The 24,940-nt window shown below is 40.3% G+C and overlaps 1 protein-coding gene across 6 annotated transcripts in view; it reads right to left on the reverse strand.

Moving 5' to 3' along the window:
• pik3c3 (phosphatidylinositol 3-kinase, catalytic subunit type 3) overlaps nucleotides 1-24,940 on the reverse strand; it is a 42,152-nt gene that overhangs the window by 5,617 nt on the left and 11,595 nt on the right. Inside the window, exons 1-18 of one of the 6 annotated variants that reach the window (XM_077498705.1) lie at nucleotides 22,287-22,418; nucleotides 22,049-22,178; nucleotides 15,715-15,836; nucleotides 7,607-7,795; nucleotides 7,396-7,539; nucleotides 7,153-7,282; nucleotides 7,055-7,081; nucleotides 5,546-5,632; nucleotides 5,352-5,447; nucleotides 3,892-3,963; nucleotides 3,721-3,825; nucleotides 2,970-3,062; nucleotides 2,709-2,894; nucleotides 2,486-2,616; nucleotides 2,250-2,331; nucleotides 1,466-1,533; nucleotides 1,270-1,375; nucleotides 1,087-1,203 (exon numbers count right to left, since the gene is read on the reverse strand). In XM_077498705.1, the coding sequence (XP_077354831.1) occupies nucleotides 1,087-1,203; nucleotides 1,270-1,375; nucleotides 1,466-1,533; nucleotides 2,250-2,331; nucleotides 2,486-2,616; nucleotides 2,709-2,894; nucleotides 2,970-3,062; nucleotides 3,721-3,825; nucleotides 3,892-3,963; nucleotides 5,352-5,447; nucleotides 5,546-5,632; nucleotides 7,055-7,081; nucleotides 7,153-7,282; nucleotides 7,396-7,539; nucleotides 7,607-7,795; nucleotides 15,715-15,746 (1,665 nt within the window). In that variant the 5' untranslated portion in view covers nucleotides 15,747-15,836; nucleotides 22,049-22,178; nucleotides 22,287-22,418. Of the gene's footprint in view, nucleotides 1-1,086; nucleotides 1,204-1,269; nucleotides 1,376-1,465; nucleotides 1,534-2,249; nucleotides 2,332-2,485; nucleotides 2,617-2,708; nucleotides 2,895-2,969; nucleotides 3,063-3,720; nucleotides 3,826-3,891; nucleotides 3,964-5,351; nucleotides 5,448-5,545; nucleotides 5,633-7,054; nucleotides 7,082-7,152; nucleotides 7,283-7,395; nucleotides 7,540-7,606; nucleotides 7,796-8,190; nucleotides 8,926-15,714; nucleotides 15,840-22,048; nucleotides 22,179-22,286; nucleotides 22,419-24,940 lie in introns of those variants that run through there. The other 5 variants (XM_077498703.1, XM_077498704.1, XM_077498706.1 and 2 more) reach the window with 5 other exon arrangements.

Here is a 24,940-nt window from a genome sequence, read left to right on the forward strand (position 1 = left end):
TTGCTGTATTGTACAATAGCACGACATTGTGGTGTTTTTTTTTTTTTTGGTATGAGGTTTTATTTTTTAACAATACTGTGACTTTTTTTTGGATCGCCATCCTCCCCACAATATCGTGATAATTATCGTATCGTGATCTTTGGATATCGTTACATCACTAACAACAATATATCGTTGCGAGTCTCATTACAATACACGTATCGATACGCAGGTATCAGAATCGATATTGTTCGTTAAATTTATGTGTTGCTTGCGAATTGAAGTTGCTCAGGAGAAGTGGGAGCAGAGGAGACATTAAAAAAAAATCCAGCAGCGTCTTTGAAGTTAATTGCCTTCAATTAATGCACGTGCAGGAGGAGGGTGAGGGAGCCGCTGAGTGAGAAACAAGTGCCTTAGTTTGCATTGTACTTAGTTAAAAAAAAAAAAAAAAAAGTGCACGTGTGTAGTCTGTTTTACAAATAGCTCACCAGTGACTGGACACTGTCTTGCTAAGAAATATTAGAACAGAAGAATATCCAAAAAAATTTTTTACTTATAAACTTAACATGGTACATGTTTCTTAATGTACCAATTTTCCTATATTTCGTTTAAAAATGAAATGTGTTACGTGAAAAAAAATGCTTTATATTTCCCCAAGTATTTCAAATAAGCATATTTTAGAGCTGTAATTCTAATGATATTGATATTTTTGCTCATATCGGCTCATGCCTATTCATAAATTTTTCCGATGTGTCTGTTAAAGCTGCTTCTCGCTCTGCAGTGCGTACACATTTAGACCAGGCATGCCGTTTGTTGGTAAACCAGAAGAGCTGCTAACCAAAACATTTTTGCCATCCAGCATCATAAACATATAATTTAGGTATACATATGACTGTTATAATAAATTGCAAGTAAATTAATTTCAAATATCGAGATATATTGCCTTGAAGATGATGTATTGGGATACATACGTATTGCATCATGACCCCTGTATCGTGGTACGTATCGTATCGTGAGGTTGTTTAAAAGCTAGCTTTAGCTAACATACAATCAGATAACCACGATGATATGTCAAAAACTATTGTGTTTGTTTTGAAATGCCCACACCTTCTTCTTGCGATTGCCGCTCTCCCTCTGCACAGCCTTCATCAACTGCACCAGGCGGTCCACGAAAGTCTGCTGGGTGGCCAGAAGCGAGCGCATCACCCTCACACTTTTGTCGCCCTGCGGACGAGAAACGGCGTGAAGCCAAAGGAAGGACGGTGCGGGTGAGAAGGTGCTTTGGCGGACCTTCAGCAAAGCTTGGCTGAACCTCCTCATGACATTAAGGTACATCTCGTGGGTCTTGGGGTCCCTCTGCTGTGTATCCTGGTCCTCGCACTCCACGATAACATACCTGAAGAGGAGTGACAAGTATGTAAAAAAACAAACAAAAACAAAACATTGAGTAGAGATGGGGCACGCACACATCGGGACACGCACGTACCAGTACAAGTAGTTGGCCAGCGTGGAATTCTTGCAAGCACGGGAGATAAGGAACGTGCACAGGTCTTGCTGCAGATAAGACACAAATATGTTCAGCTAGGGCTGGGTACCGATTCTAATTTCCTCAATCGATTTGATTTCAATTCACAAGAGTTCTTTTCCAACTCGATTCACTTCATTTCAATCCGACATCGATTAATTATGACATCACTTATTCTTAAATGTTAAGTACCTGATAAAAACTCCACTAATATTAAATTCCGAAATAAATTTTGCGTAGGCAGCAACTCATGGGTGTCCAAGCTCGGTCCTGGAGGGCCGGTGTACTGCAGGTTTTGGATGTTTCCCTGCTCCAACACACCTGTTCCAATCAACAGGATCGTGATCAGGCTTAAGCGGAGCTTGCTGATGAGCTTCAGCTGTGTTGGAGAAGAGAAACATCCAAGTTTGCGCACCAACAATCTTCATTTCTAATTTAAATAAAATGGATTTTTGGATATTAATATTGATTCGATCCGATTCATAAATGAGAATCTCGATTCTTTTATGAATCGATTTTTTGGCTCATCCCTAATAGAAATATACCTTCTTTTTTTTTCCTGATGAAAGAAGAGACTTTAATATTTCTTTTGATAGGTTCCATGTTTTTAGAGCAATAGAACACAATATTCTGTGGGCCTTGCAAAAGCAGTCAAAATCCAGTAAAACAGCTGGGAGCAAACGGGTTTGCTTCTGTGAAAATGGCTGAGAGTGAATGAGTTAATTGATTCTGAAAAACCTCTGACCTCAAGATTCTCGCCGTCTGCTCCTTCTTTGCCTTTCTGCGTTGAGGTGAGGCCTCCAGATGTGGCCGACAGGATCTGGGAGCTGCACGAACAATAAACGCAGTGTAAAAAGGAGGTGCAAATGCAAAGTCTGTAAAGTCAACACCCAGGCAGCAGTCAGAGTTGAATTGAAACCAACCGCTGATTCCCAGCCAGACTATCCGCAAAAATGCATCACAACATGAAACGGCGCTCACCTGTCTAGTGCGGAGTCATCTGAAAGTCCCTGACTGTCTCTCTTGCTGCCTGGCTCCAGGCCTCCTTGGATGTCACTAAAATTCTCATACTTGAGCGCCTGCACCAGCTGGAGAAGATACATGAGCAGGTCCTACAGAGAGTGGAAGACAAATTGCAATTTCCAGATGAAAGAATTATTTCCGAAGTCAGCGAGAAGGGACAGGACTGTCGTTTGCTCGCCACCTCGTCGTCCGCCTGCTGCAGCCGCGCGACAGCGTAGCGTCGCACCGTCGGGTTGGTGAACTGCGAGGACAGCAGCTCCAGGGAGTCCTCCACATCCATGGGCCTCCATTTGCCCAGCAGCTCCAGGGCCTGCTTGGCCTCCTGGGGCAGATCCCAGTTGACGCACTTGAGGAACTTGGTCAGCGCCTGTGACAGAAGCGGATGAAGAACCGTGACGGGAAAGAAGGCACGCCGGGACGAAAGCGTGAGGGCGGAACTGACCTTTTCCTGAGTGGTGAGGTAGTATCGGAACTTCCACACCAGGTCCTGCTCTTCCGAGCTCAGCTGCTTGGTTGGAGGGTAGCTCACGATGATCTGTGGATGTAAACATGACAATATGTGTATATATAGATTTTTTAACGATTATTATTTGTTCTTTGACCGACATTCAGCTGTTCATCGCCATGGGAAGAAGTCCATTAGTATTTCTCAAAAAAATAAAAAATAAATTACGTCAAACATATCAGAAGTTGGCACAAAGCTAATGTTGAGAGGACCCATCAATTTATCAAGCTAGTTTTATTGTCTTGACTTCATTTGTTTGAAATTTTGAAAAGATCGCGGCTTGATAATTTAAAGGAATACTTCACTTATTTAGCCATTTTTGGCAGTCAAACATTAATATTTTGTCTAGAATTAATTTGATACTTTCATTATTTTTCACGTACAACTAGTACCTTTAAAAACACATTTTGCAACTTGCCGTCGACTGAAAATGACATCACAAGGGCTCAAGTAACCAATCACAGCTCACCTGTTTTCTTGGTTTGGTCATGTGACATTCACAAGCCGAGCTGTGATTGGTTACCTGCGCCCTTGTGATGTTATTTTCAGTTGACAGCAAGTTGCAAATTGTGTTTTTAAAGTTACTAATTATAACGGGAAAAATAATTAATTCAAATTAATTATAGATAAAATATTAACTTTTTATTGCTATAATGGGCTAAATAAGTGAAGTATCACTTTAACTTACGTTGAGCTGGTCTCGCGTGGCAGCGTTTGGCTTCAGGTCGTGATCGGATGGCCCGCTGCGGAGGCTACGGGCCAGTTTGTGATGCTTGCTTTCCACCAGGTTCTCCTACGGTGGAAAGCACAATTATAATAGACTACTCCTTTCCTTTCGTGTGGGTGCGTGTGCGCTCACCATCCCCATCTGTGGGTCAGGAACTTTGACAATTTCACAGCTGGCGAGTATGGGTGCTGCATCATCTCCATCCTGAAATAAAACATAATAATAATAATGACCATTCATCATCCTCAGGACCTACTTGTACAACGGAAAATGTACTTTTTATTTGCTTGTTCATGCCCAATAATCCCCCAGTGAGAAAAAAAAACAGATACTTGGCACCAATCTACTAAGTAAGGGCTTTGGCCTTGGCTTTTGGCGAGAATTTCAGAAAGAGCAGAAAAAATAATGCTAATATGAGTTTTTCAGCAAATAGCTAAACTTTAGTTTAGCTAGGTCCCACAACTGCATAACAACACAACGCAACATGCAAACATTTTAATCTTTTCATTTTATCTGCTATATTGCATATTGCAATCAGCGATAGGGATGTAACGATAAGTGCAATATCGTGATAACAAAACTGCCACAATATCGTCGTCGTCATGTTCACAATATTTAAAAGCAGCACATCTGTTTAAAAAAAAAAAAAAAGTCAGGTTGATTTGCATTTGTGCAGTTCTAGCACCCTCTGGTGGCTAGTTTTTTAGTGCAATTTTCGTTAGGGATGTTTTGGCCCTTTTATGTTTAAAATCTACACTACTTGTCAGATGAAGGGGAACATAATATGTCTGTGAAGCAAATCAGTATATGGAGGAACTCAATGTGTGCGCGCATTAACAACATAACTGTAATAATAATAAAATATTGTGATAATTATCGTATCGTGATAATATCGTATCGTGACGTTTGGCTATCATTACATCCCTGATCAGCGAATGTTTTTACGGCTTTTTCCATTAATATAAATATCAAAAACATACATATTGATTACAAGTCTGTAAAAAGCCAATATAGAATCTAAGTCAAAATATTGGAAACAGGTTTCTCATTCCATGGCATAGAAAATTGCGTCTTAACATAAAAGACCAAAATATTTCTGCATAATAATTTGATATTGTTTATTTCAATACAGGTTCATTATTGCTTAGACCTTGAAAAAATAATCACATATGAAATCGCACAAATACAGTATAGCTGCATGGATTATTTTTATGTGTAGTATTTTCTATACATTTTATACTTTTTTTGTGTTCAGATACATCTAGAACCTGTTTAGACATGTGCTTTCATAAGTTTGAATGAGTAGGAGGGGTCACCTATTTTATTTTTTATTTTTTCCTATGGAGTCTATATTGCATATTTTCACACTGGGTGGTTCCGCAATAAATTGTTTGTTTTTGTAGGTGCATTTGCAGCCTGCGCCACATACACAGATCTTGATTAAGTGAGAATTAGCGGCTCGCTAATGAAGTGACGCGTGAGTGGGGGGAAAATGCGTTAAGACGCTTAATTCTCTGCTCTAACTTTAGTCGTCACAGTATTAAAATCTGTGCTGGTGTTCATTGAATGTTCATAAAAAAAAGTGAGATCACCTTTTCATAGTAGACAATGCTGTATTCTTTGTCATTTGCTTTCACTCGGGGAAACTCCACCATTAGGTACATGAAATTGGAGCTGCGCTTCTCGCTCTGCCAAAAACACACACAAAAAAACATAAGTGGATCTCACGTACAAGACGTGGCAACCAAACGTGATGTTCCTGAGTGAAGCTGTCCACAAAACTCACCTCGTTGATCATCTCAATCTCCCTGAAGGTCAAGCGGTCCAGCCAGTCCACCTTGACCATGTGGCCCTGCCGATGGGCCTTGGTCAGCTGCGTGGGAGAAAAGAGGCGACTGAGTGCTGGATGCGGACGGTGATGCCGTGTGGCAACTACACATTTAGCAATCTTGGCCATAATAATTCCTTGGTTGTGATTATTTGTTAGTAAGCACATACACTGCAAAAACCGGGCTTAAAAAAACAAACAAAAAAACAAGGAAAACAAGTAATCAAATGAGGAACATAACATATATAGCTGTAGAAAAATTATCTGCAAATGAACAGAAAAAAAAAACAAAAAAAAACTTCTCTTTAAACAAGTTTATTTATATTAACTACACCTATAGTTAAGATAATTTTACTCAGAGTGGCAGGTACTAAATATTTTTAGAATCAATTAATTGATTATCCCATCGATAATGCAACATAAATTGATTTTGCATTATTAAACAGTAACATGCATGCGAGTTGCAACTACTATTATTCACCATTTGAGGTTGCCATCCTCAGTCTACTGTTATATCTGTGATTTTTAATTGTTCATCGCTTTGAAAGGCGGGACCTGGCCTGGTGAGTGACGGGGGCGACAGCGAATGAGAATGTAGACAAAAAGTGTGGAAAAATGACCCATTGAGAGGTTGCTTTGACCTTTTTTGTTAACAAAGTCTAAATAACAAGAAAATAATTCTGCCACTAGGTGGCATTAGTGTTTCCTGTTGGACGTTGGTGACAGGAACAGGAAGTATTTTTTTTTTCCCCCAAATGCAGAGCAATTGCATTGTATCAATTGCATTTAAATTTTTAATGCCTCTAGTCTGGACATTGTATTTAATGCTATGTAAGACCTTAATTTGAGCAAAATCAAATTAATGCTTTTTTTTTTTTTTAATGACCTGCAGAAAACCTGCTAATAACAAGCAAGATGTGAAACTGTTGTGGAAATTTGGAGGGGGGGGTTCCACAGTGTTACTTGTACTGACTTTCACAAAAAGAATATCAATGTCAGTCGATCTTTCATAGGCTCCTTTAATGTCATACGTAAAACATTTTGAAAATAATTCAGTTCATGTTCATGGAAATAACGTCAGTGATGCTTTTTGGGGGAAAAATAGTCGCTAGAGGGAGTCAGAAAAGTTGGTATTATTGACTGCTTGAGGAAACTAGCTCCCAAAGTTTGTAGACAGGTTGTTAGTGCAAGCAGTGCACGTCAGCGACTCAGCGAGAATGCACTTTATTCTACGAAAAAACAAACAAAACAAAAAAATCAAAATGTATTTTCCAGAGCATTATACTCGTATTACATCAACAGCCCAGCTTCCAAACTCCAGGATATTTTCCTCCTCAGAAAGTTGTATTTTCTCATATGTGAGGCCCATGCGCGCCGACTAATAGATTCCAGTCCAGGATTGTGCACATTCATCAACCCTGATTGCATTCTCACGTACACATGACTAACTGCCCCAGTCGTACTCACATCACCAAGTACCTCCAGGTCGGGGCCCTAGAACAACATGGCGCTTTAGAGTGAAACCCAGTCAGGAACCTACGCTTTAATCTTACTAAACAAAATACCTTGGCGAGTCTGCCCATCTGGTCCTCGGTCAGACTGCTGCTGGTGCGTCCCGGCGTAACTGTGGCCTCAGCGCCGTCGCCCTCCACGCCGGGCCAAACTTTCAGGTCGTGCATTCCTTGTCTGAACATTCTGCGGAGAGACATTATTTTACATAACCAGGATAAATAGAGAAAAGTAAATGATGAATAATGTTTTGCGTGTGTGTTATCTGATTGACACTTAAAAACGCATCGAAAACTCACCCGTATTTGCCAAACAGAGTGACCGTAGTACCCCCGACTGGGACAGCTCGACCGGGCCCATAGATGTCCCAAACAGTGAGTGCCACCTGGGCGCTTTGGGGCAGGTCTGGGTACTTGACCGGCAACCGCAGCCACTCGTTCCAACTGCAAGCGAGTACAGGATCATATTTGGAGAGCAAACGAATGCCATCGGGCACGTCTCGGGACTTACTTCCAACGTGTGCTGAAGGCCTTGTAAGAAGTGCGGACTGGCAGGGCAAGAGGCTTCCCTTCGGCGAACACTTGGCAGGTGACGTAGAGGTCTGAACAGTGATCTTGGTAGAGGCCGGAGAAGCGCAGCATGGGGTCCTCCAATAGGGCTTTGTAGCTTTTCTGCTCTCGCTTGCCTTCCAAACTGCCTCTGATGGCGCACACACACACACAAAGGGTTTGCTGCAGTCTCCAGAAACCATTCTTATTTGAATTTTATCAAGTGGTGGAAACTGATTTTTTACGTTTTCACAACAAGGATTCTCATCAGTACATCCGTTTAGGTGAGTGTGAGGGGTTCACGGCAAAATAACGCTATCACGGCTCAATAACACTGTCTATAATTTACTGTCTTTAAGCATTTTTCCCTTCAAGGTTACTTAGAATTAATTACTTTATTAGTAGGCTCGCGTAGGACAATCAATAAACACTTCCCTTTGTTATGTTTTAAGACCAAATATGACAAGTCAGTTGTGCAAAGTCACAAAAAAATAATAATTATCCTCCCCCAAGTAAAAATAATTGTGTGTTTTTGACACGACTTACATCTTAAGTTGAACATTGATGTCCAAGTCGCAGCTGTAAACGTAGTTAAACTTATCCGTGTCCATGTTCCGGCGGGGGGAATCCAGAGTCCGTTCAGACCTTTCGAAAACTCACTTACAGCAATGGAATGAAATGCAACACTCGCACTATTAGAGTAGCGTTAGGGCGTCAGATTGAAATTCCGAAAGCACCCATACTGGACCAAAAAGATCAACATAAATCCCACTCGCTTGTCTGAGTGAGACTTTGGTGTGGCGATTTGTTTTGCTACAGGGCTCGGATCGGCCCAAAAGCCTTACTGCACGGACCCGAGATGCTCTTGGTCTGCACGAGTTCAGCTATTACATCCAAATAGTGTATTTAAGGACAAATATTTGGAGAGCCCTTTCCGGGGCTTATTTATCTTTTTTTAGAGCTACACAACACAGCACTGAGCGAAAAATGTAGTCCGACTAAAGCAGCCAATTGCCCATGCGTCGCTGTACAGATTTGAAAGGAGAAGGGCGATCGATTGAGTCGTGGCTCGATTAGAATCACTGGCAAAGAAAACAGGAAAGAGACCGGGCCTGACGCTTCAGCGAAACTTGAATTTAAAGGGCCATGCAGAGAAACACGGCTGCGGTTGAACTAAGAAAGTGAAATTATTGCAACTGTCTGATTATTATTATTTTTGTTGTTCTGTGCTTGCATCAGTAGCGTCACTATATAAAGAGAACCAAAAGTAGAAACCATGTACACTTTCAGGAAGGAAGGAAGGAAGGAAGGAAGGAAGGAAGGAAAATAAATTGGAAAAAGAAAGATGGATGAAGGAAGGTAGCAACAATGGTATGGTAAGACACGGAGGAAACGAGGCTGCATGAAAGGAAAGAAGGATGGAAGGAAGGATGGGAAAATGGAAGGAAAACAAGGGTCATTGGAAAGTAAAGAAAGAATGGGGTCGAATACAATATTTATGTATGACTTTACTACCACTGTTGATGGTCTTCAACTAGAAGACTGAATGAACCCTATCGGGTGTGCCCTCCTTTATTTATTTATTTATTTATTTCCTTTTTTTAAAATCAACAACGACCTAAATTAATTATTTTAAAGGGAGTTGATCTCATCCTCATAGCTGTCGGACCAGCTCTAGCGGAACTTTTGAGTAATTGTCTGACTGCCATCCAATTCAAATATCAATCAGACGGTATCTATCAGGTGGGCCCTGGCGCCGTCTTGTGGCCAGAAGCACAAACAGACGTCAGGGCGCTGTACCACCCTAGCTAACTGGACGTGCTTACGTGGCGTCCATGTTGGGAAGGGCGACACTCCCATACTTTTTTTGTCAATGCAAAAAATGTGCGCAATCAACACGAAACATTTCGGAAGCAAATATGTCGGCATCCTCGTTTTGTTTTCTTGCCACCCATAGGCTACATGAAATGCGTCGCCGGCCTTGACACTCCATTTAGCGTTAACATTTAATTTATATAAAACATAAAAAATAACTCCAGCGCCCTCCCGCGACCCTTGTGAAGAATAGGCGATCAAGAAAATGGATGGATGGACATAAAAAAAACAATATTTGTATTTAATATTTACTTTTAACGTTTAAAATCGTAACATTTAGACTTAATTAGAATATTGAACATTTAAATAAGATAGTAGTACTAGTTACTTTATTCTTCTAAATATTAATTTTCTGTACTCAAGCTTTTTTTTTTTTTTTTCTCACCTTCACATCATTTATTACAGAATGGGCCATTGGCTCCAGCTCGGCTGGAACGTTTTTTTTTTTAATTAATTGATTAATTTATTTATTTATTTTGTACTTGAATATTTCCTGCAACCTCATGATGACATCATGCCTGCACTGCAGCGGTAAGCACCGCTTCCGCGTGTTGATACTAATATTGTTTGCAGATTTTCATATCTGTTATTGTTCATAAAGTTTCAATAACATTTTTGGGGTTAAAAAAAAAAAACGGTTTTCGGCAAAACATTTCCCGCCACGGCGCTCAATCCGGAAGTCATTTTCACTCGGTTCTTCTCCAGCGGGCGGCGCCATCACACCGTATGACAACAACAGTGTCTCAATGTGCTCAAACCATCCAAACTGCCGCAATACACTAGTTATGCTTGTCGATCCCACCCCACCAACCCCCTTTATCGATTAGTATCAAAGCAAAGAGGACAGAAAATTCACTGGCAGCAAAGCTATGCGATCACGTTATCGCTCCCAGTTAGAAAAGTAAATAAAATAACAACTTACATATATAAAGTAGGTGTATACTTGTTAAAATGTTATTTTATTTACAGGGTCCACAAGTAATGGTAAATAATTTTAGTCAACAACAACAACAGAAAGTGACAAAATGATTAAATCAAGCTAGAATAAATAGGGGGAAGAGGGATTGAAAAAACTAAATACTAATGAAATGTTTGCCCACTTTTAACCCACCGTGTATACTATATACATTACAACCAGGATAAATGTAATAATAAAAAAAAAAAAAACTACAATTAATTTATGTTTATTTCCGCAATGCATCCAAATACAAGACAAAAATAACTGTTAAGCAATCACAAATATAGTGTGTTTCATTTCATGTTGGTATTGTTTAGCATCTTAAATCTCAATCACAACATTTGTTGGGCCCGGGTTTGGGGTTGCAATTAGATTATTTTTCAAAATTTTAAGAATGCATACACTAATGAACAGGTACATACAAATAAATGATAGTAGTTTTACCTATAACCTGCTGACCTATGTGTGTGCGGTGACTTATGCCAGAATGAGGCAAAAGAAAAGGCAAAAGTCTGAGTGCTCTCAAACTGCTATAGAAATGCAGGAAATGTGTTTGTGAGCATCTGCCTTCCAAATGATAATTAAAAAAAAATAAAAAATATCACTTGAGTGACTGGATTAGAAACATACTAGTCAAAACTCGACACAAACACACTAGCTTGGCCCCTTAATTGCACACACATAACATTTTGTTGGTCACTACCTGAATGAATGAATCGGATCTGCATGGGGAATTTGGTGAACGTCTCTTCGAAAGGCGATCAGGAGCCGAAGCCGTGTGCCAACGAAGCAGCTGGGCAACATTTTTGTGTTCCATCACGCTCTTTGTGAATCTGCATTAATGACGTCCCTGCTTAGACCTGCCAGTTTAGCCTTTGGAGATGATCCGGCTTCAGGACCCCATGGCATTTCGAGGCATATGCTTGCCTGTCACCTGCTGAGTATTTTCCATCGACTGAAGTGAGGCCTCTGTTCATGGTCTATGCAAATACGCCAGCGCGTCGGTGGCGAGCTATGCAGGGCATCAAAGATTCACCGTTTTTCAAAGCAAAACACAATCCTGGTAGAGTATTGTGATCTCGTGACTGAAATGTAAATGAAGCAACGATGAAAAATGTGATATTGCTAGGACAACTATCATGTGGATGCCAAAAAACACAGTCACGCTTCGATTTTCTTGCATTTTGGGCCAAATTATTTGACAGCATTGTTTCGGGTTTTAATGCCCTCGGCATGAAACGTTCTATAGTAACATGTCACTCACATTTTGGAGTTTTACAGTGACCTTCCACTCTTCTGCCGTTCATATTTTTACCTCTGTAAAGGGTACTTTAGAAATTCATTTCTCTAAACCGAATACATGTTTGAAGATACATCCTGAACACGTGCAAAGACTGAGAACTGTGTAGTACCCAAATGTGGAGTTATGGAATTTCACAGTATTTTCGCTATTTCAGCTTTCCTGATTTTATTATTAGTATTATTATTTTCAGGCACAGCGAACACGGCATCCAGTTACTAATCACCTTTGGCCCATCACTTACTAGTTACAGTTACAGGTATAAATAGTTTGACAATTTCGACCACTACAGCATACAGTTGTGTAGTTTTGATGAATGCAAGAATCTAGAGAGTAGTTTAGTGACAAGTATTTTGTGTTATTATGGACTACATTAATATATACAACACCAAATGAGGCAGTGATGTATTGGAAGAGTCAGCAAATTTTGCAGGCTTGGTAATAACTCAAGACATTTTTATTTTCACTTTACATGGACTTTAAGAAAATGTTTTTAAAGGGATTTTTTTTTACAGTAAACTGTACTGTACAAGTTTATAAAATACCCCAAGAATGAAGAATTGGAGCACACTCTATACACATAATTTCTTGTTTCTAATCTGTGCATCCAACTGGGATTAAACTGGTCAAATAGTGGTGAAACCAGATTATACAGTCACATTTTTAGTCATATTATTAGGACACGGCTCTTAACTAGTGAGGGCCTCTCTCGTCATTGAAACGTGAAGAAGCAAACCCGAAACATGTCGAGTGGATTAGCGTGCTTAAACCTGACCGCGACGGGCGGATTGTGTACGGCCGGAGGGCAAACATCCAGCTAAAAATCAAGCAATTTCACAGTGAGTGGCCTTCTGTCATCGCACCAATCCCCAGCTGGCCAGCTCAGATCAACCTCACTGTATCATCACTTGTCTTTGGCCTGATATCACATACAAAATGGACGGAGCTAGGTGCCCTTTGGGTATACTAAATAGTCGAGAAGAGGCCTTTTTGCTTAAAGCTCTACTTGTATGTGCTGATGCTCCATGTTAAAGTAGCAGTTGTTTGAGGGTTTATAAATTACTATAAAAATCTATGCTAATTGAAGAGTTAGCCCATCTATAGGGTTTTGTATTAAGTTAGCGTAAAGTTAGTGGTCTTCTGTTAGACAAAATTATAAGTACAAAGTGGCCTTTTTTTCCCCAAGAATGTAGCAGCAGTTCCTTGAAGGTTTAGGTTTAAGGTTTACAGTACAATTGAAGCTAATTGAATAGTTAGCCCATCAATAGAGTTTTGCTTGAAGTTAACATAGCGGTCTTTTGTTAGACAAAATTATATGAACAGAGGTGCCCTTTAATAGCCAACAAGAGTAAAGTAACCATTACTTGAGGGTTTATAAAAATCTATGATAATTATGCCATTATGTTAGCATCAAGCTAGTGGTCTTTGTTAAATGAAATTATATCGTTTGCTTGACTATTTTGGAGGTTAAATATATAATGTTTAATTTGTTTGTTTGTAATTTGTTTTTGTCTGTGCTGTTCTTCAGACACTTCACCTCAGCCTGGCATCTGCTAAAGGACACAGGTACACCCGTCCGACATCCGCATGTGCGCCACCTCGACATCTTTTGATCGGGGGCCAACAGTCTGTGGGCCCCCCGTGCAGGCACTCGACTCAGGAGCCCACACGGACTTTAAGGAAGATTAAAACAGCTCCTCGGTAGAGCGCTTTTGTGCGCTTCAAGCTGTTGCCTTGCAGGAGGCGCAAGGAGTGGCCGCTTTTTTTGTTTTGTATTGCTATTATTTTGATATATGCAGAATAATTATGCTAAGAGATATGGATGTATCCCAACTGACTGTGAATGCTTCTTTTTTTGCAAACAATAACAAACTGCATTTAAATCACAGAAATATCACTAGATATGACAAAATGAATTTCTATAGACGTTTTCTTTCTCTCATTGGCTGATAAATTTGTCTTCTGTTAGTCCGATCCATTGTCTTAGCTGCTTACTCCTCACAGGGATCGCGGAGTTGCTGGAGCCTATCTCAGCTGGCCTCGGGCAGTAGGCGGGGTGCACCTTGAACTGGTTACCAGCCAATTGCAGTAGTCCAATGATGATCATGAATAATGTTATGAATGGAACTCTGCTGAAGTGACGTGACTTTAAGGAGCCATCTTATTGGACGAGGAGTTGTTTTTTGTGCCAAGTAGACTGACATGGGATACTTTTTTGTGCTGATTTTAGCTGAAGTTTGCTGATAATGAATCCCTTTTTTTTGCACCAACACCCAAAGATGTGAAAGAGTATAGGCATTGCTTATAAATAGATGAATTAAAAAAAACTTTACTATACTAGTAATTTATGGAAGGTGAGTACAGCTGACTACTGACTGAGAATGGATGGATGGGTTTGTATTTGTTATTTAACTACAACTTACTACTGAGTAATTACTAGTACTATTACTACTACTGTTTTTACTAGTACTACTAACTACTACTATTAATAGTAATTAATAGTTAATTACTTTGTAATTTTCAAGGAATTTATCTTTTCATTTCCTTCGTTAGCATTCAGCTATTAACATTCAGCTTTCAGCATTCCCACACAATTTCTTCATAAATTGCACTTAGTCTCGTTTTAGATGTCATATTGCTTCCTATTTATAAAACAACAACAAACAAGCTGTTAAATCACTTATAATATTGTACTGTATGAAAACGGATAACAGGTATTAACATAAATAAATAAAAAATAACAAATTAAACAGTTTTTGCATCATACTTCATTTCAACTTTATTGTAGTCTAAGTGTTAGCCTGACAAGGCTGATTCTATTATTTATTAGCATTAAGCTAGCAGGTCATTCTTAAGGCAGTTTGGTTGGTTAAAATACACAACATGTAATCCAATATTTCATGTTGTTTGACAGTAAACAGTTTTTGAAGAATTGTACACTATTTCTTAAGCTGCTCTCAAGTTAGCACTTGTAATGCGACAGTGTAGGTGCAAACCTTTCCTGCCCCCTTTACTTTGGCAGAATGACTTGCGCATGTTTGAATTGATGCTAATATTTTGACCCAAAGCTTTGCTATTAACACCCCGCCGACTCCTACAACCACAGCTGAGCAATCAAACGCGCGTCCGTCTTCGTTTAGATTATGGATTAATGCTGAAATGTTCGACAACAGTCGTGCAAACACACATATCGTATTTGCGCAGCCGGTTTGCCGCGGCGGGTGCTAATCATACGCAAACAGGCTTTGGAGGGCGAGGGGGGCTGCAATCTTGCAGGACTGCAGGTTTGCCTTTTTAGTGTTTTATCACATGAAAGAAGTTTTTAATAAACGTATGCAAAGGGCTGCTTGGCCCTCAGCCACGTAAGGATTTTTGCTTCTCACTCTGTTGCAGGTGAGGGCCTTTTGATTCTCGCCGTGTCACGCCTCCGGTGGTGCAGCCACCAATAACAGGCTGGCTTCACCAATACACACACACGCACACACGCAACGCACACTGCTCCAGGTGCCAGAGTGTGAAGGGATCAGCCAATCCTGGCGTTTGCCTGAAGCTGGATGGTGGCCATTGGGTTATTAAAAGCAACGGGAGAGCTGGGCTGCTCACCTCTGTTTGATGCTTTATGGAAAAATAACAGAAAACAGAAGCGTGCTAAACCTTAGCCCGGGATACAACACAATTGTGGTCTCAGAGGGCATGCAATCGAGTCTTCGCGTGAGCCGATAAGAGACGAATCTCCATAATGTTTACTATTTCCACACTTTGCTGAGATGAGATCATGTTCTCGCCCGTAGCCAAAACGCCGGCCTAATTGCGTTTTGTCCCATATGCGAATTATTATTAACAGGGATTCATTTACCGCACTTCCTTTGCCAATTTCCTAAATTAAAAAGAAAAAAAAAAGTGCAGATTTACTGCCGGACCTCCTCCCGCCCCTCACCCATTTTTGGTGACGGCTTCCAGCGTCGTCATGGCAACCGCCAATCTGCGAGGATGGCGATGGTTTGCATGTGTGGCGCAAGGATCCGAGAGACGCAGGTGGAGCGCGTGGAACAATGGGGCCTGCTTGAAAAAGAAAAAAAAAAGAAAAGAAAACTAAACACCCTGCCTTGTTTGCCTATTTTGATTTGATAGTTCTCATCATCACGGGCTGTGTTGGAAATGACTCCCTATGCCCTATAGTAGTCGGGCTAGGGCGGAAAAAGTCAGTTAACTCCGGTAAGTCGACCACAGTCTACTACCAAATTATAGTCCACTATATGAAAATCCTTATCAGTTAATTTGGAAGTGGAGAGTGACCAGTTCCAAACCCTGACAAGGAATCTCACCCAAAAACGGAACGACGATGCTCCCTGATTCCAACTTGATCACCCAGTAACCCAAGCGCAGGTTACAAGGCCGTACCTACTTTGACTTTTAATGGCTTTTGTGGCTCATATGGCTGTAATGTTATGGAAATCACGAGCGTGCGCAGTAAATAAATCAATCATCCGAGGAGCCTTATCTATCACTGCACATTTAACCAGTCAGCTCCCATATATAGGTTAATTAAAGCACAATGGTCGAGAAGCGGACCTGGCAGCCGTCCTGCTTCTGTTTAAGCCTCATCTAGGCCTGCTGGGCTGCGGCTTTCTACAGCCAGATGATATTCGCCCGCTTCGCCCACCCGCCCCTCATCCCAGCTGAACACATAAATCATCCGTGAGGGACTCTGGCTCGGACCCCAAATTCCGTGAACAATGGCCTTGGTCCGCAGATACCAAACAAAATCGCTGGATTGTCTTCAAAGCGAAACGAAACAAACAACAACCCCCTCCCTGAAAAAAAAATTATCTCGGGGCATATAGAGCAGATTTGGAACAAATCAATTAAGGTGCTGTTCTACGTCCCACATGCTGATATTGTATAGCGCGTACCACCGCTGGTTTGCTTTTATGTGTGGTCTGAGTCGCAAGATAAGACTTGAGCAGGCATGTGAGTGTCGGTGGAGGCTGATTGCATAACAAACGCACGCGCGCACGCACACACGTCAAAGTTCAACTGAGGAGGATTTCTGATTTGCCTGAGCGTCCAAGTTGAGCTTTATTAGGAGACGTATGCGCACTGCAAGTCATACTTGAGTTTCTCAAACTTTTTGAATCCAGTTACAGTGAGACATTTTTCTAAGGACCGCCATAACCTTAACACCAATTACACATAACTACTATGCATATAACACCTATATTCAATTCAAAAGTTCAGTTTAACATAACTTGGGAAACAAGGGACAGAAAACGAAACCATACTAGCTATATTTAAGATGTTAGAGGAGAGATGCATGAAACTTTAAAAGCAGTACTTTGCACTGCACTTATTGTAGTCCGCAGACTATTACACAATACCTGAATTTGATTTGTGGATGCTTGTTTTTAAAATATTTTTGTTACGTTTACCACACAAAACATACTTTGATTTTTGATTTTTTTTTTATCTCACACACAAAAACTAAAACTAGTACTAAAACTAATACAACTAAATAAAAACTAAGCTTTTTTTTAAACTAATCAGAAACAATAAATTTGCTTTGAAAACTAAAAATAAGAAATAAAAAAATGATTATAATGAAAATTAAAAATTTATTATAACCTTGGTTTGATCACAAAGTTTTGCCATACAAGTCAGCAATCTACAAGCAAGAAACTTATCATATACATTAGCTTTACATAAAACATCAAAGCAATGTTAATTGAATGAACCTTTTATCCCTTATAATAATTCAATATACAGTATTTAATAGTAAAGGGTCAAAATATTCCAAAACGTTCAGATAAATTCAGGTGGGTTCCCATCGGTTCCAGGCGACTCCCCTAATTGCATTTCACACATCTTGTATGTTTTTAGTTTGGCCAATTTACTTCCTTCTTCTTCGGGTAAAATGGTTAGTTTAACTTTATTTAGATGAATGTTAGAGTGTCTTATAATAATCCAGAATGAATTTGTTTTAAGAATAAAACTGGAGGTCAGCAGGGATGAAATAGAAAACTGGCTCTGCTAATATTGTCATGACTGGGTCACGCCAGGGTTAAGTTTAGGTTCATGACCGTCAGGTCAAGTGTCTGTTTTGAACTGATGTAACAGCATCTAGTTTCAACTGGTTTTAAGCTATGTGATGTCAATAATCTTTAATCCTTTACCTGGTCATTTAAAATGAGATCAAGTGTCTGTTTGGAATTGATGTAACAGCATCTAGTTTCAATTGGTTTTAAGTTATGTGACAGCTATGTGATGTCAGGAGCTTTGTGATGTCAATCTTTAATCCTTTACTTAGTCACAACCAATCAGGTCGATTCACTATCTGTAGTAGCTGTCTGAGAAGTGTGTGTGTGTTTGTCGGATTACTGCCACCTCTAGTTTAGTCTATTTCACCTCTAGTCAAGTTTGTTCCATGTCTCCCGATGTGAATAAATAGTTAAAATCTTATTTGTGTCTGTCTTTTGGGATCCAACCTCAGCACACTTACAATTATCTTTAATTGTTGGCCATCATTGTATACTTGTAGAGCCTAATTTAAACATAAAATAAACATTTTTTTTAGGTGCTAATTGATGTAAACAGTTTGAGAATTTACTTTTGGATCCACCTGTTGACTTTAATACAACTAAACAGGCTCAGAATTAAGTAGTACATTCAGGCAATTCTACTTTTTGTGACCTTCAGGTTTTGGTGGAGTTTTTTCTCATGTGAGCCTTGGCTCAATAAAGGGTGGGAAATTTTATCCTAGAAACAAATGAATTGGAAATTGGAGGATATTGGCTGCGTCCACACTGAAGCTATTTTACATTTGGCGATTAATCAGATGGCTTTCTCAATTGATTCATGGGGCATTGTTTATATTAAAAAAAATAAAATAAAAAAATAAAAAATCAATCTCCCTTTCAGTGTATAATATCACTGCTTTGGCTGACTCATGCTCCCTGGCGAGCAGCTCTCCTTTATTCACATCTTAATTATCTTTGATTTCCATTGCACTTTATTTGTGCAAAGGAAATCAATGGGCCCAGTCCGTGGTCAAGACAAATTGTAAGATCAGTAGCAAGCTGAGTGACCAAATGCAAATGGAAGTCCATTCATTGATTTGCACAAGATGGATGGATTCAGAGCCGTCTCGCACTGCATTCTCCTTTTTTTTTTTTCCTTTCTTACATCGCCACAAATATGCTGTATTAGGTCTTTTTGTTGTTTGTGTGTGCTTGCAAAACATTCAGTATGTACATTTTATTGGAGGGTGGTGATAGCAATGGCATCATGTGTGATTAGGATTCTCTTTTGGAGGGGTCGCAGAGTTGAATGTATCCCAGTGGAAAAAAAAAAATGTGGCGGTTCTCACTCACATATTCTAGATATAACAGCACATTTATTCACAGATGGGCCTTTCCCGTCTCAGTCGTTGTTGACAGACGCCCACATTACCATGAGTGCTTTATGAGGAGAACATACATATACATATATATATATATATATATATATATATATATATATATATATATATATATATATATATATATATATATATATATAGCTCCATCTTCAGATTGAATCTGTGATCGGTTATCATTTTTTCCCAAACTTGTTGATCGCCGATTGGCCGAAAAACCCTGATCGCGTAAAGCCTTGAATAAATAGATTTTTACATGAATTAAATAAATTTTACAATTTATTCAAATTAAATTATGTATGCAGACTTGCTGTAGCTGGTAGAAGATCATTTAAAATATAAATATACATCAAATAAATCATGCACATACCCTCTTAAAACTGCTGGGTAAAAAATAACCCAAATTGTGTGAAATAGCTAACCCGATGCTGGTTTTAAAAGGAACGTCAAATTAATTGATAAAACAATCTGATCAAAATCCATAGTGAGTAGGTTAAACAAATAACCCAGCATTTTTTTTATTTGAATATATTTAAGCAATTTATCTTATTTACTAATTATTAAAATAGTTTTGCTGTATCATTTTGAGACATGTTCATGTCATGTTCCAGCCTCTTGAGCGGTTTAAAAAAAAAGAAAACGCTCAATGAATATGTCATCTAAAGCGAGATCTAGCATCTTCTTTTTTTTTTTTAAATTAACATATAATGTTAAAATCATCTAAGACAATGACTGTCTTCGGCGAAGTTTTTATGAAATGCAAAAAACAATTGCATGATAATCAGCTCATACAAAAGACAAAAAAACCCCCCCAAAAAATCAAAAAAACAATGATGGCTTATACTTTCATCAGGACATCATATACCGTAGATGAAATGTTAATCATGCCGATCTAACTAACGGTGGGCTTCTGCCAACAAGACAGATGGAGGATTAATGAGAATAACGAGGGGTCTTTGTCTATATGGCGCCTTTAAAAAGCTGCGATTCGGCCCAAAATGGAGGAAGATTGTCGAGGTTCTTTCTCTAACGCCACAAATGGCCGTCGTCACCGTCGTTACTGGGCGGGCAATTGGTGGCGAACACCTGTCACGCTCACTCAGCGTCAGATATCTCGTCGCTCTGCGTGAATGATGAATAATTACTCTGGTTTCAAAAACCCGCCTATTAGCGCTAACCAGGTTACATTGGACATCTGTCTGCGCGCGCCGAGCGATATAATTGGCCGCCGTCGCGTCGCGCTTTGCGAGTGGACCGGAATTGTGCTAGATGAAAGCCGGAAAGGGAACACAATATGTCCACGTGCGCTCTTCGCTGGCATGTTATTGGCACGCTCGGGCCCGAGAACATATGTTCGGAACTCGGGAGGCTTGGGGCAGGAGGGAATAGGGGCCCGCGTTTGAAGTCAAGCGCCGTGTTAAGCAGAGAATCGGCACAGTTGCGGGTTAGAGACGCTCCTTCTTGTTCAAAGGGATGGAAGGAAACGCTCCGGGGAGCGTCCGACATCAAGAGCTGACCCCAGCCGCCGTTTCGCGCTACCTTCTGCCGTGCGTCCCGCCGCCGTATGCTGCCATTCCCAAAGACTGGCAGGCCTGTGCCATCTGGCCTCGCTACGGATTCCCCGGACACATATTGGGAATCCGAACTATGCCGCCTCCCTTCCCTGTGTGCGTCATCCTTGCTTGGGTGGAAGGGGCAATGCTCTCCAAATGATCCCACTTGCCCTTTCCCATTGTAATCCCCCACGTGATGGGATCCAGCGGGAGTGGTCGATAGTTTTTAAGACGAAGGACATTTCCTGGGGTTATCGGCCACCTCACTAAGTGGGACCTTTACAGTAAATTGTCTAAAATATTTTGCTCTAGATCTGTTTCACGTAAATCTTGATGAATTCATCTATTTGCCCCCACTAGCTTAATGCTAACGCACAATGTAAAATGCTACTGACAGGCTAACACTTAGCATTGATAGCCATGGAGTGATAACATATTTCAACACAAGCTTTCACATAAACTTAAATTTACAATTAGCTAAATCTGACAATTAGCACAGATTTTAAACATAGAAGGCCAAAACATCCCTAATGAAAATTAAGTTGCACTAATAAAATAGCCACCAGAGGGTGCTATAACTCCACAAATGGAAATCAACCTGACTTTTTTAACAGATGTGTTCCCTTTAAATATTGTGAGCATGACGACGACAATATTGTGGTAGTTTTAATATCCCGATATATCGATATCACAATATGGCCTTATCATTACATCCCTAATGTATATGTACTTGTGGATTAAATGGCAAAGTTTGCAGTCTCTGTCATCACAACGTGCCGGGTGAGCCTCTCAATGTAGCACCACGCTTCTTTTATTCTCGCCTCGAGTCTGTAGCAAACTTCTTCTTGACTGCTACTGGCTGCAGCCCGGACTCGACATTTTTTTTCGTTGTCTCGGAAGTACAATATACTGAATTTGCAGTTAACAGGCTCTCCGTTTAACGCTCAGTGTATAGGCGTGAGTCACCAGTGTTTTTTTTTTGTGATGGTCCAGTCGATGGGCTATGGCGCTGGGTTCAGCTGTATGCAACCGAGTTTGGTGGAGCTGACGCTATGATTTTGCGGCATGTTGTCACACGGGAACGCTTCACAACGTGTACATCTACCCCGGTAAGACCCCCCCTGGCACTCGTTTCCCCTTTCGCATGGCGATGTGGTGCAAGGATCTGATCCTCTAATCTCACAACGCCAGGTTTCACTCAATGTCATCTGCCACTGAGCTGCAGCCAGGCGCCCCCATCCCGCCTCTGGCACCACACGGCCACCCATCCAGTGTACGCGTGTGTGCGTGCGTGTGTTTCTACTCACCGTTGCTAGGCTACGGCGGGAAACCTTCTTCCTCACCCGAATTTTGGGTTGCTTCCACAGCTGCACCGGGGGACCAACATGGCCGTGTTCCCAGAACTGGGAAGAGCAATTTCAGTAGAGCTGGTTTGTCCTGTCGAAAGGAGGAAATCGCATTAGGAACATGTTTTTTTTTTTTTTTTTTTTTTTTTTTTTGCTCAAGTTGCTTAAAAAAGGGACAAAAATAAGAATTTTTGTTTACCAAAATTAGAGCTACTATTTATCACAAAACAAGTAAATCTTTTGTTAGCTGCCTTAAATGTGTCCACTGTGCTGATTGGCAAAAAAAAAATAAAAAATGGCCCTGGCATTTTGGCTTCAAGACTGGCCGGCCCACCTGGTCCATATTGTAAATGTGTCATATGCTGAAGGTTGGATCCCAAAGCGCAGACACAAATAAGGTTTCTACCATTTATTCACATCGCGAGGCGTAGAACAAACTTGACAAGATGGGAAACAAAGAGAGTTGCACAGAGGGACAGAAAGCAATAATCTGGCAAACACAAACACTTCTCAGAACGCTACTGCAGACAGTGAATCGATCTGATTGGTTGTCACTAAGTAAAGGATTAAAGATTGACATCACACAGGTCCTGACATTACATAACATCACATAGCGTTTTTCCAGTTGAAACCAGATGATGGTGACATCAGTTCAAAACAGACACTTGTTACCTCAATACAAAAGAGACAGTTGACCTCATGGTCATGAACCCAACCTTAATAGGTCATGAACTCAAACTTAACCCTGGCGTAACACCAGACATGACAAAATGGATTGATTAATAGGCTGCTTCCTCTAAAACGAGGGGAGAAATGAAAGAAAATAATAATTAATAATAAATAGCACCACATCAGCCCTAAAATACGCCATCCCATCAGGCATCTTTCCTGTATGCTTGACGGCCATTCCAGCCCTGCATGATGCCACGTACAAATTGGTAATGAAGTGGTGCCGCCGTGAACGAAAACACAAATAATACTTTTATTTCATCCTCTTGGAACGTACTTTATCCATTGCCTGTTCTGATCTAAAGAATATCAGTGACAATTAATCAATAGACTTTTGTTATTTTTTTATTTTTTGCAGTGTGGGATTGTCCTGAGGGTCCTAACTCCAATTGTTGCTGACTGTAAATGGGGCAGGAAAGCGGAAGACGCTATCCCTGCGCATGTCACTTTAGCAGGCCGACGGGGGGGGGGGGATGCTGTCAAGGCGGCCGAATAAAAAATGCGCCGATCCACTTTTCATTTGAAAAGCAGCCAAGTTCTCGACTCCGGGATCCACCCATCTTAGATCGATGTCCACCCACGCATTCTGCAGTAAGCTAACCGTCAAAGTCTTTTTGGAGCGTGACGCTTGATGCGCGAGAAACATTCTGTAGGTTCGACCAAACGACTCAATAAATCCTCTCCCTCCTTTTTTTTTGACCACGGAGAGCGAAAAACAGATGCTCTCGCGCCGCCATGTTGCCAGCCAAGATGACGGATAATCTGCCAAAGGATCCCTCGGAGGCTGGCAGGAGAGCATCTCAAAAGCGAAGAGCGGGGTATTAACGTGGACATGATTGCTATCGCTGATGGCCCCCTGGCACCTTTGGCACCAAATACAAAGAAAGGACAGCAGGTGCATTTCATCCTTGTCCGTTTCACTCATCTTAAGAAGAAACTTAGTCCCACGTGCGAGAAAATGAGCAATAAAATGGACTCGAGAATGGAGATTTTTAGTATTTGGCAGTGACTGATAAAGAAGCATTGTGTTATTTCTAATAATTGGAAAATAAACACATTGTTGCCCTCAGTTCAACTCTGCTTTACGAACGGAAAACTTTTTAATCCTCTTCAATCTGCGCTCTGTCGGGACCAGAAAGATCCCATCCGATTTTCAAGCTTGCAATTCATCTCGTCTAGACATCTTAAAAAGCCAAATGAATGTCAATAAAATGTATACATAAGGTATTGATGATGCTTTAGTGACGAAAAAGACAAACAGTTTGTCGTTTTTTTTGGCCAGGATGACCAGTAGGGGAAACTGGGGCTAGTTGTTTCACTTTTTATACTTTCATATATTGCTTGGAATCAATACATCATATGTAAACAAAACATATACCAGAGGAAAGACCAAAGTCTTAGGTACATTTTTTTGTATTCATGTCATTTTTGTACTTTGTCAGTGCAGAGTTATAAGCAATCAAATAAAGGGAGTGAAAATGTGACATGTTTCCCTACCAATGGGTAAGTTGTCACATTATATGGGGTCAGATGTCACATTGGATTTTGCAACTAATAAAACAAGGACAAAATTACCCTTGTTCTCCAGGTTTTTTTGTTTGTTTTGTTTTCTTTTCCAGCCAGAGAAATTGTTCATCATCGATCTTGAAAATTTACCATAGTCATTGAGCAAACTAACATAAAATATTATAAAATACATTAAAGTCCTTAGAAACTGCTGGCATATAGGTCATAACTCTCAGCCTCAAATACCTGATTTGCTTCCCTTCTACTGGAAATTTGAGATTAAATTGAATTTCCAAAAATAAAGCAATGGATGGCTGGATGATTGATTCTGAAACTTAAACCAGTCCTGACATATGAGCATACTGTAGTTATAACAACTGGAAAATCCATTTTTAAACAATGAAAAAAAACCTAGCAAACTAAATTCCTCACAAGAACAATTCTGGCAGAAGTAAAAAGAGTTGCCAGAGGTGCATTTTTCATTGGCCCATTCTTTGCATATGTGACAACAAACCCCCAAATGACTGAGACAAGTTGCCCCAAACTACCAAGTTGGCTTATACTTGCTCTAGTTTAAAGTTAGCTTAAAACAGAGCAGTGACTGAGACATGACAAGAT

The sequence above is a fragment of the Festucalex cinctus genome, chromosome 16 (genome assembly GCF_051991245.1).
Source record: "Festucalex cinctus isolate MCC-2025b chromosome 16, RoL_Fcin_1.0, whole genome shotgun sequence".
Lineage (NCBI taxonomy): Eukaryota > Metazoa > Chordata > Actinopteri > Syngnathiformes > Syngnathidae > Festucalex > Festucalex cinctus.